This window comes from Strongylocentrotus purpuratus, unplaced genomic scaffold, assembly GCF_000002235.5.
Source record: "Strongylocentrotus purpuratus isolate Spur 01 unplaced genomic scaffold, Spur_5.0 spur5_scaffold_13, whole genome shotgun sequence".
Lineage (NCBI taxonomy): Eukaryota > Metazoa > Echinodermata > Echinoidea > Camarodonta > Strongylocentrotidae > Strongylocentrotus > Strongylocentrotus purpuratus.
In genome coordinates, this window is record NW_022145598.1 from 14,137,671 (window position 1) to 14,149,160 (window position 11,490).

At 39.3% G+C, this 11,490-nt stretch overlaps 1 protein-coding gene across 1 annotated transcript in view; it reads right to left on the reverse strand.

Annotated features, from left to right (window-relative positions):
* Nucleotides 1-3,118: 3,118 nt before the first annotated feature.
* LOC591835 overlaps nt 3,119-11,490 on the reverse strand; it is a 15,510-nt gene continuing 7,138 nt past the window's right edge. The window contains 3 exon segments of the mRNA XM_030983550.1: nt 3,119-6,309; nt 6,312-7,755; nt 8,956-9,058. Of these exon segments, the coding sequence (XP_030839410.1) occupies nt 5,900-6,309; nt 6,312-7,755; nt 8,956-9,058 (1,957 nt within the window). The 3' untranslated portion in view covers nt 3,119-5,899.

The window sequence follows — 11,490 nt, forward strand, 5'->3', positions numbered from 1 at the left end:
GCAGGGGGTATATAACATTCTTTGGACCTGAAGGGAGTTATATTTCCCCTCGTGACCATGTTTTCCCTCAGCGCTATATAAATATAACTCCCTTCAGCGGTCCAAATAATGTTATATTACACCCCCTGCCAGTCAATAACTGTATAATATATATATATATATATATATATATGTGTGTGTTTTCATTATTAGGTATTTGGCGTCATCTATGCCTGGAAGGCGAAAGGCGAACTTAATCGCTGTAACCATCGGGTCTTCCCTGCCGTTATAACTGATTGGGGGCGTGCATGTGAACCACCGTATACACCGGGGTTTTCCCCTACTCTTATGCGAACAGTGCAGTGAGTTCTTAAAGTGCAAAGGTGGTGACTCTACTCTACACGGGGCCTCCATTTATCCGAGGGACGGAGTGTTTTCCACTTAACATAGCCTGCGTCTATGAAACAGGGAAGGGACACGTTTACACGCAGCTCAGGCTTCAGGCATCCACTCGCCTCACGATGACCACATGGTAGGAATCAGGCGCGTACGCAGGATTTTTTCAAGGGGGGGGTTTTAACATTTATAAATCGGTCCGAAAATTTCGCAACGACTCAGCCAGCCGCTGAATAAGCGGGGGGGGGGGGGGGGGGGGGGGGGGTAAGAGGACACATTTTTTTTTATTTTTGGTCCCAAAAAAATCGCAACGACTCAGCCGACCGCTGAATAAGCGGGGGGGGGGGGGGGGGGGGGGGGGGGGGGGGGGGGGGGGGGGGGGGGGGGGGGTAAGAGGACACATTTTTTTTTTTTTTGGGTCCCAAAAAGGGGGGGGGGGGGGGACTCAGGGGGGGGGGGGGGGGGGGGGGGGGGGGGGGGGGGGGGGGGGGGGGGGGGGGGGGGGGGGGGGGGGGGGGGGGGGGGGGTAAGAGGACACTTTTTTTTTTTTTTTTTTTTGTCTCGAAATTTGGAAATTTGACATTTTGCTCCGTTGGGGGGGGGTAAGGTCACCTTTTTTAGGTCGGCCATGGGAATAATTTTTTTTTTTTTTTTTTTTTTTTTAATAATTAAAAAAAAAAAAAAAAAAAAAAAAAAAAAAAAAAAAAACAAAAGGGGGGGTGGGGGTTTTAGGTTTTTTTTAGGGGGGTTTACACACAAAAAAATTTCCAAAGGGGGGGGTTTAACCCCCTAAACCCCCCCCCCCTGCGTACGCGCCTGGTAGGAATACTCCGGAGGGAGTGGAGATTGCGGACAATGTGAATAAATGAATCGATGAGCGGAGGAGTATTGTTTAATATCTATTGTTTTTATTATTAGATATTGTTATTATCATAATCATCATTATTATTCACCCTCAATTTTCAAGTCGCCCTGGTACATTCCCGCTTGTAAATAGTGTGATAATGGGAAATGGGCTGATACCACATTTAAAGCCCGTCTGGACTAGTTTGGCCACGGGGATTAGAATTCCCTACAATGTCACTGGCAGGTGGTTATCTTATAAAATCAGCTCTAAATTAACAAAAGAAAAAGGGGATCATGGGGACCAACAGGCACCGATTGGGCACCGTTTGCTTTAAAGAGAGCGCAAGTAGCTATACGTAGTGCAGCGGGGCTTTAAAGAGTATGTTTGAAATGATGCTTTTAAATTTATTTATGTAAATCGTTTATTGAAGTACTTTAGAACTACGTTCATGTTTACTGCACGCCTAAAACGCAGTGATCGATGTTAGAACCAATTGGAGTAGCATCGTGACAAGAGGGCGACATTCATAACTGACAAAAGACAAACCCTTTTTCTATCGAAGGCTATTAACATTTATTGACTTGGGGTCGGAACATGAACGTGACCCTTTTAAGTTTAAGAACGTGAACGGAAAACGTGCTTCTATTTGTCTGCATGGGTCCACTGTCAACATGTCGAGCCCGAGGTAAGGAATACATGTATGATGATACCTCCCTTCTCTCTCTCTCTCTCTCTCTCTCTCTCTCTCTCTCTCTCTCTATCTCTCTCTCTCTCTCAACAAGACCATGGATCCGCCCCCTGGCGCTGTGAATGTTCCAGCTGCAAACCCTGGGTTATCGCTGACCTTGATAGTCGTTGAACTTTGTTCCTGCTTTACCGGGACAAAAAAACACAACATAAACCTATTTTCAGATTCATGTTTGCCAACAATGTGAGTTTGTTTACCCCTTCTAGACTCAACAATATGAGCTCTTAAAGGAAAATATGTCATACACACGCACATACTGAAGTCCATCAGCAGTGACTGACTTCTTTTCTTCTTATTTTATTTTTAGGGGGCGTACGTGCCAGCGTGAACGTGCCTTCTTGACTAAAGCGAATGGAAATTATGCTTCCTAATTGTTTTTATGTGTCAAATTTCAAAATGTTCTGAGCCCAACGAAACCATGATCCCACCTCCTCTCATTTTTTGTCTCTCTCTCTCTCTCTCTCTCTCTCTCCTTTTCTCTCTCTCTACCTCTCTCTCTCTCTGTCTATCTCTGCTTTCTTACTCGCTCTTTTGAGCCTCATTATATTTAACGTGCATTTAGTTAGCGGGCCTGTCTCCACGGTCGAAAAAAAACACACCTTCAATTCCGCAAAGGTCTCTATACGGATAAATACTTTTCTTTTATGCTCAGCATACATCAACTACTCATCAATCTACTATAATACCTCATTGATGAAGGTCACCATCGGCGAGGGTTTACTTGCAAGTTTTCAATATCATTTTATGATTTGACCATTCTCCATAAAACCGCATGATTTGACATCGAAGTTAAATCAAATCAAACGTGAATCAACTTAATCCGGGTTGAGACAGCTACAAAACTTAAAATATTATTCAATTTTCAATGGTGATATAAATGTATTATAAAGTTTAATGTTAGCCATGGTGGCTGAAAAAATACAATACAACATTACAATGAGAATAATACTATATAGAATATACAATTACCAAAACTTAGATGATACTACTTGAATGGATTGGGTATCTTTTCCTCAGGTTCCAAACAATATCCTGGATTTAGCTCATGCTACAATCATAATTATAAACCTTTAGGTCAGTGAGGAATCCCATGACTTTTACAAGTCGATCGCCTGTCTGATTATCAAGATATTTACGATTGGAAATCGAAATTAATCCTTTTTCCAAACGGTTTTTTAGATAACACTAAAGTCTATTAGGGGAAATGAGTGCGGTAAAACCGGTCATTCAAAGATTTTTATTTGTTTGAGGCAATTCATAATCATTTTGAAAGGCGATTTTGTAATAGGGCTTCAATATTACACTTTGTCACATACACTGCGGATAACACGAAGGGCCATGCATCTCATATTTAACAGTCTTAAAACGATGCCTTTAAACCATAACAAGATAAGAGGATAAGATGATACTATGATAACATGAAATCGACTACGAGACGATATTGCTCATAATATAAGTCTATTTAAGTAATTCAAAACAATGATACTACATAACTATCATCAAAAAACAAATATGAGGTACAGACATAAGATGAAGCTCGAAAAGATGTCAAGCAATTGATTGATTACAAGCCAGTATAGATTTATGTACAAAAGAAAACATGAAAACTTACTGAAGACGATGAGACAACAAAGTTTAAGTAAGTAATTCAAAACAATGATACTACATAACTATCATCAAAAAACAAATATGAGGTACAGACATAACATGAAGCTCGAAAAGATGTCAAGCAATTGATTGATTACAAGCCAGTATAGATTTATGTACAAAAGAAAACATGAAAACTTACTAAAGATGATGAGACAACAAAGTATAATTAAGTAATTCAAAACAATGATACTACATAACTATCATCAAAAAACAAATATGAAGTACAGACATAACATGAAGCTCGAAAAGATGTCAAACAATTGATTGATTACAAGCCAGTATAGATTTATGTACAAAAGAAAACATGAAAACTTACTAAAGATGATGAGACAACGAAGATTCATTAAAATATTAACATTAAAAGTTAACTCAACATTGTTTATTGAGGCAAAAAGGTATTGCATGTACTGGTATTGAACTTTGGAATTACCAACTAAACTGAATTTAAGAAATCAACTTCATTATACGTGTTAAAATGCAAGCTGAAACGTTATCTTCTAAAATAATTATCATACATGCAAAATAAGACATCTGGTCGATGCACGAAATAACACTTCGACAGAATCATGAATATAACGTTATGTTGTTATGTTTATTAGGTCTTCCTCGCTTGTTGTGTGGTAGAATCTAATAAATCCATTCATGTATTTAACGTTGCGATATCAAAATGTTGATTTTATCAGTTGTCTTCTTCGACACATTATTGTAGTTGAATCGTTTTTATTCATTAATGCATCCTGCAATGTAATTCCAAAATGTTGATGTAATTTTCAGCTTTTTTTCGCTCAAGTGGTTTGCTTTTATCATTGCTAAAGCAATACACATGTTTTCTCCACAAAAAGAAAACATCGGTACGTGTAATAAGTTTGCCATTGCGCAGTAGTACAAGCTATAAAACATTACGGTTATCAAAGCATGTAATTGCATTAGTCAAGACTTAAATTTTGCATTTGAATTATTTTCCTTGTAATGTATATATTTAAAAGTCATTCATATTGGATTTGTTTTTCTTTGATTATACCTTAATTCGTACAAACAAATGTTCCTCAATCGAGGAAACGAATTGTTAGACTTACAATTAAATTGCCCTCTGTAGCCTACAACTATAAAAGCATGTGATTGCGGTCACAAAGACTAAGTCATTTTGTGTTTGTATTTATTCAGAATTTAATTAAAAACCAAACAAGTCTGCTAGTTCCGTTAAGTGAGGTACAAGCACGTACAAGGCTACCCCCCAAAAAACATGATAACATTAAACAAATACTACAACATCAATGATATGATAGCAATCAATCGATAAAATATTTTAGGAGGTAAGATATCAAGCATTTATAAATCCAAACGTTTAAATTTTATAGCATGTAGACGTTAAACCGGTGGAAACAATATCATCTAAGGAGAATTATTAAAGTTAAGTATTAAAGTGCAGTTAAGTGTCTTCATCAGATATTATTATTTCAGACAGACTGTGTGTACATGAATGGATAATTGACTATATCAATACATTATGTAAGAAAATATAATAGCATTATTTAAAAAAGAAGAATTATGTTGTTACTTATATCAATATATCCTTATATTTGGAGGTGCGTCTTTAGTGAGGTATAGAAAGCAGCGAGAGTTGTCCTCTATATTGCGTTACATGGGATCATGTTCCAATCGTCGGCAGTCTTTACATGAAACGAGTCCTTGTAGTAATCGTTTTTTTGCAGAAGGTACAAACATCTTCTTGTTGTTGTTATTTCTACTTGTTCTATTGCTGGTGTAATTCTTGGACTGATATTTACTAAATCTTTGATATTGTTATCATTATGTCGTTAAAATCCATATGACCGAGTGTTCTGGGGACATCAAAAATATCCATCTAGAAGCGACATTAATTATGTCAGATGTGCGCTTTAATATTCACTGAATTCATCATGTGTAGACGAAAATGATACACTTCAACACATGGCCCTTAGTTCATGAGCCGATCAGATGGCGGAAAAAGAAGTCCTGACCAGCTTTATGGGGAACTTAACAGTCCGTCTGAGCCAACTAAATGAGCGATGTGTCCGTTGACAGAGTACTGGTTCTGGCTAGCATGGCTGGAGATTAACGGAATGTTCGAGAATGATGTCCTGATAGAGGGGAAGATTAATAGAAATTAAGACACTGACGGTGTAAAGAACTGTGAATAGTTGTGCAGTAGAGCTGCCTTCGTAGGAATTTCCAGAGATATTTTGAGCTAGGGTCACCAAACCCTAAAAGAACGTTGGATACAGCATATAAATGTCAATTCAAGCTGACACTTTAACCTTGGGTGTCCCATCCCGTTGGGTTTCTAATGAGGCAGGTTTCCAGACAGGTGCGTAGATTTTATCAAGCATTTTGTTACCAAGGATCATATCAGCTGCTCTCTCTGCTATCATCATGGTTGGAGCATTGGTGTTCCCGCTCATGAGGCTGGGCATAATGGATGCATCAACAACTCTGAGATTCTGAACACCAAAGACTCGGGTTTGGCTGTCACAAACGGCCATAGGGTCATCTTCGGAACCCATCTTGCAGGTAGAGACTGGGTGGTAGATAGTTTCTGCGTTGGCGCGGATAAAGGCATCGAGCTCAGCATCCGTCCGGACGGCGGGTCCTGGTGACACTTCCTCTCCACGGAACTCATCAAAGGCTTTCTGCGCAATGATCTCTCGGTGAGCCTGATACTTTCTCGCATGTCCCAACGGTCCATCTCGGTGTCAAGGTAGTTGGGGTCAATGATAGGATGCTCTCTGGGATCACGAGACTTGAGCTTAATGGATCCTGAGCTGGTCTCCCTCAATGTGTTGACATGAACCTGGAACCCATGACTTTTTCCCGGTATTCGCCCGTGGTTTTTAACGATACATGGCACAAAGTGCATCTGGATATCAGGATGTTTTACCCCAGCACGACTCCTAATAAAAGCAGCTGCTTCGAAGTGAGACGAGCTTGCCCACCCTGTATGGAACATAAACCACTCAAGACCAATTGATATCATAGTGAGAGGGAATTTCCACTGGGCCTTGTATAGGGACACGGGCTTCGTACAGGTATATTGGCAGTAGGCCTGCAAGTGATCTTGGAGGTTCTGCCCTACACCGGGAAGATGTGCAACCACTGGGATGCCTAGCGCTTTCAAGTCATCTGCATTTCCCACACCAGACAACATTAGCAGCTGCGGCGAATTTATTGCTCCCCCAGACAGAATTACCTCTTGCGATGCTCTTGCAAACTTTTTTACGTTCTTACAGGTGAACTCAATTCCTGTCGCTTTTGTTCCTTCGAACAAAACTCTGTCACATAATGACTTTGAAAGGATCGTCAGATTCTTCCTTTTTCGGACATCACCCGATTTAAGATATGCATTCGAAGAGTTCCACCTGCGACCTTTGTGAATTGTTTGGTCCAGCCGCCCCACACCTTCCTGCTGGTATCCGTTCATATCATATGAGTGTGGATATCCAGCTTCCTTGCCCGCCTTGATGAATGCATCGAAGAGAGGATTTTTTTGTTTGCTGGCGGAGACAAGAAGAGGTCCGCTGCCGCCTCTGTACTCATTTCCACCCTGCTCGTGGCATTGAGAACGTTTGAAGTACGGCAGACAATCCGCGAAAGACCATCCCTCAGCGCCCTCTCGCTCCCACCTATCATAATCCTCAGGATGTCCTCTGATGTAGACCATTGCGTTGATGGAGGAAGAGCCACCTAGGACCTTGCCCCTCGGCCAGAACATTTCCCTGTTGTTCATGTGCCTTTGAGGAGCTGTGTGGTAATACCAGTTGTAGGTTGTGCCACCCATACAGATATATACAGCAGCGGGCATCTGAACCTTCCACGTGTTATCTTTCGGTCCAGCTTCCAGAAGTAGAACCTTGTTGTTAGGTTGGGCAGAGAGGCGGTTAGCAAGAACACATCCTGCAGACCCTGCTCCAACGATGATGTGCGTGTAATCATCCTTGGAATGAACGCTGAAGGATTTCGATTGCTGGAAACCAGCAGCAGCAGGAAGAAAAGAGAGTTGCCTCAAGTTGTTCAGGCCTGTAATTAAGAGGAAAAGGGAGAATAAGAAAGGAAGAAAAAGAGAGTTATCGAAATGTAACAAACGAACTCCAGAAATATACTACAGTCGGTTATTTGAGTTTGAAGGAACAATTTCTTTTGACAACACGTACAAAATTAAACAATGACTGTAATTTTAGGTAACTGTTTTTGAAATCATGTAATAGGTTATTACATGATCAAAAAAAAAAAATAAATAAATAAATAAAATAAGAAGTGAAAATGTATATTGATCAACATATTAGAAAAGTTAAAACAATTCGGTTATAAGCAGCTGTTCTTGTGTATAAATTATGCTGTATTATTGTAAAGCGCTTTCATAGGGACTTCTGATAAATTAAGTGTAAGGCGCTATATAAGCAAATTTAATTATATATGTATAACAGGGTATTTGTTGGTGTGATATTATTCTCTTTGACTGAAAGTGTGCTCCATGACATTGAACAATTATATTACATGACATGTGTACAATTCACCAAAGGGTCATCATATTTCCAGGTGCTAGGCAGTGAGACCACACGAAGGAAATTCTAAGAACTTTAACATTAAAATAAGGCATGTGCCCTAAAAGAAGATGTAATTTTATTTTCCAGTTTGATCAGGGGTGGTGGAGCGTCCTTCAAGTTATAGGACATTTGTCTCTACATTATAATTATTACACCAGGGCCTGTGATCGTCAACTTTTTCTCTTGACGTGGTACAAGATACTGCTTTAGTACCATGTATGTTTTTGCTATCATGTACGGTTGCTTGAACATTCATTTGTGAGCAAGCGAGCAAAAAAATCCCGACCGATTTCGACCGATTCGATTTATTTAAATGAAAATGAAAATTAGTAGAAGGGCATTCCATAACTTGATGGTTTTCAATATATAATTTGTATATTCGCACACGATAAACATCAGAGAGCGAGAATTAAAAAAAAATTAAGAAAATTATATGATGATGAATTATCTATCCGTAAATTTCTGCTCTTAGGTAGAGCAGATTTTAGAAGAAAGACAGAAATGTAGATACAATACTCTGTCAGGTGAGTGCAGTGGCGGATCCAGGCCCCCCCCCCCCCCCCTAAATGAGCGAATTATTAGCCGGCTATTTCGCGCGCTAAATATATTTCTCACGAATTGGGCCCCCTTCCCTACCGCGGCTGGTTCCGCCCTGGGTGAGTAAGTGTGTGTGTGTGTGTGTGTGGTTGGGTTTTTGCAGAGGTGTATCAATCAGATATGATTATTTACGTCTTGGGGACCGACCTTCATGTCACCTTCCGAAAGACGTGACTCAGTTTCGAACCAGCCTCCTCGGCAGCTGGATCAGGCTTATTCCATATATCTTTGTAAGTATTTGTTCTTTGAACTACAGTGGTACTAGATAAATGAGCTATAGACACAACAATCGTAGGCATATAGACACAAAGAATGTAGGCACTTAAACAAAATAACTTTCCCGGGGTAAAGTGAGTGTCCCTGGTGGCCCCCGATACACCAACTCACAGGGTAGTATACTGTAACGTATTGAAAGTGTCTTAGATCTTAGATTATAATCCCCAGGCCAGCCAAGGGATGTGACATGGTTTCACATGGCGTACGTGCTTCCTGAGATGGTGTTATGGCGACTGAGAGATGTAAAACATTCAAGACATTTGTTGTCAAATCTATGATCCGATGTCAAAGGCTGACATTATATTTTAAACATTTAGATATTTCACTCCCCCCCCCCCCAAGAAATAGGCCTCTATTTGTTTTTTATTGCAATATTTGTCATTTATTTCTTATATGGGACCATGGATATGCACACTTTCTGTTGAAAATATGTCTTATTTTAGGACCAAACAGAGCACTGTTTATCACTACCATTAACCTTGTCACTGAGGAGATGTGCACACATTTTCCACCATTTCCCTCCCCAGTTTTTCATTCTGATCGCTTGCATGTGGTCCTTATCTAAACCAATTAGGACAATACTTCTAAAAGTGTACCCAGAGAGTAACTCACTATGTATACCACGTAATTGCAGTTCTATATATATGTAATTACGAAATCAAGCGGATTGCTTCAACATTGAGAGATTGTGCTTAAAAAAAAAACATCAACTAAAGTTTGGTGCGATGCGATATCACCAATTTAAGAAAACTACTACAGATAAAGTAAAAGAAAACCGAGGGTTAAAGATAAGTTGAGTACTGGTCATGCGATTGCATTTTGAAAGAAAAGGTGTGGAATGGATCAGAAAAAGTGAACATGCATCATGTAAGTATTGGTGTGTACTGCAAGGTTCTGGAGTCATCAAAATCATAATAAATTTGGCCCACCGTCTTGGTAAAGGAACAAGCACTGAACACAGAAAGATGTATATGAGACTACGCAAATGGTGTCGGGCTACTAACCTTGATTTCCTTATCTGTATATGCCATTACTCAGCAAATATATATTTTTACCAAAATTGTTTGGCAAATGACATTTATTTGTAATCTTGAACATTCAGTGCAAGTTTCGTTTGATTCTGTGAGAATTCATTTTTTTTTTTTTTTTGCCAGAACTCAAGTTTATCTTTAATGCCTAGATTATAAGATAAAACCGTTACAGGGGATGTCCAAATTCATGTAAATAGAACAACATATCGAGTATGATCCTTGATAACGTATCAACTAAAATGTTGGGGTTTCAATATCTCAAAACGATGTTGTTTTTGCCTGCTTATGCTCGCACGGCTTGTGGTTTTCCGTTCTCGAAGGATGCATCCGTTGTTTTTTAACTTTTCACATTTTATATTGTTTTCGCGTATTTTTGCTGAATTATGTTTGTTAATCGCGCTTTTAGGTAAATGTGTTCTCACATTTAGCAAGAAAGGGAGTTGAGGTTTTTTTTTTGCCGGGGCCCCGGTTGGACTCTCAGTATATGCTTGGGGACCCCTGCTGTTTGTTTTCTGCCAGCTTAGGATCCATTGGGACCGCCGAGGTATTGACTGAGCGCCCTATACCTGGGAAAGTTTAACACTATGATGGAAGATATGGCAAAATCTAACCTTCCGAAATTAAAAAAAAAGTCATTGAAAGTCAAAGATATAAACGAAATTTTCGAAACCGATATTTAAGAACATACATCATGATAAAGATTAAGATACATTCAATCATACATTAACTTCCTACTGTACCGAGGAAAAACAGAGAAAACATACAAACATGCCAAAGGCATGTTCTAAACAAATTCAGAGGCAAATATCGTCACAATCATACTTATACATACACACATGAAACAGTATAAAAAGATATTTAAACAGTATATTTTTCAAAAATTGGGACGTTCAGCGGACCCTAACTATACTACTACTACTATATACTACTACAACTCCAGATAATAGTGCTACTGCTACTACTACCTCTACTACAACAACAACAGCAACTACTACTACAGCTACTACTATATTTTATACTACTACAACTACAATGAATAAAAATACTCCTATTACTACTACTCCTACTACTTCTACTACTCGTGTACTACTTCTGCTACTATGTTATCATTCGAGGCCATATGAAATCGATAGTAAATGTCAAACTTACCTGGCCTAAACATGCCAATGATAGATACATGATTTCTTCTTGGTCAAAATTTTCACACCAAAGAGAACTAGATAACTAGGTGAAGGACCATGAGTCGAGTCCGCGAGCAAGAATAAAATGACATATACGATGGCTGACTGACTGAGCGTGAGTGTGTTCGCTTGTCACAATCTCCAAGTTTTATATATCATTCCCCATACATATAACAAGGGGGAGTCAGAGGCGGTTCCGGAATTT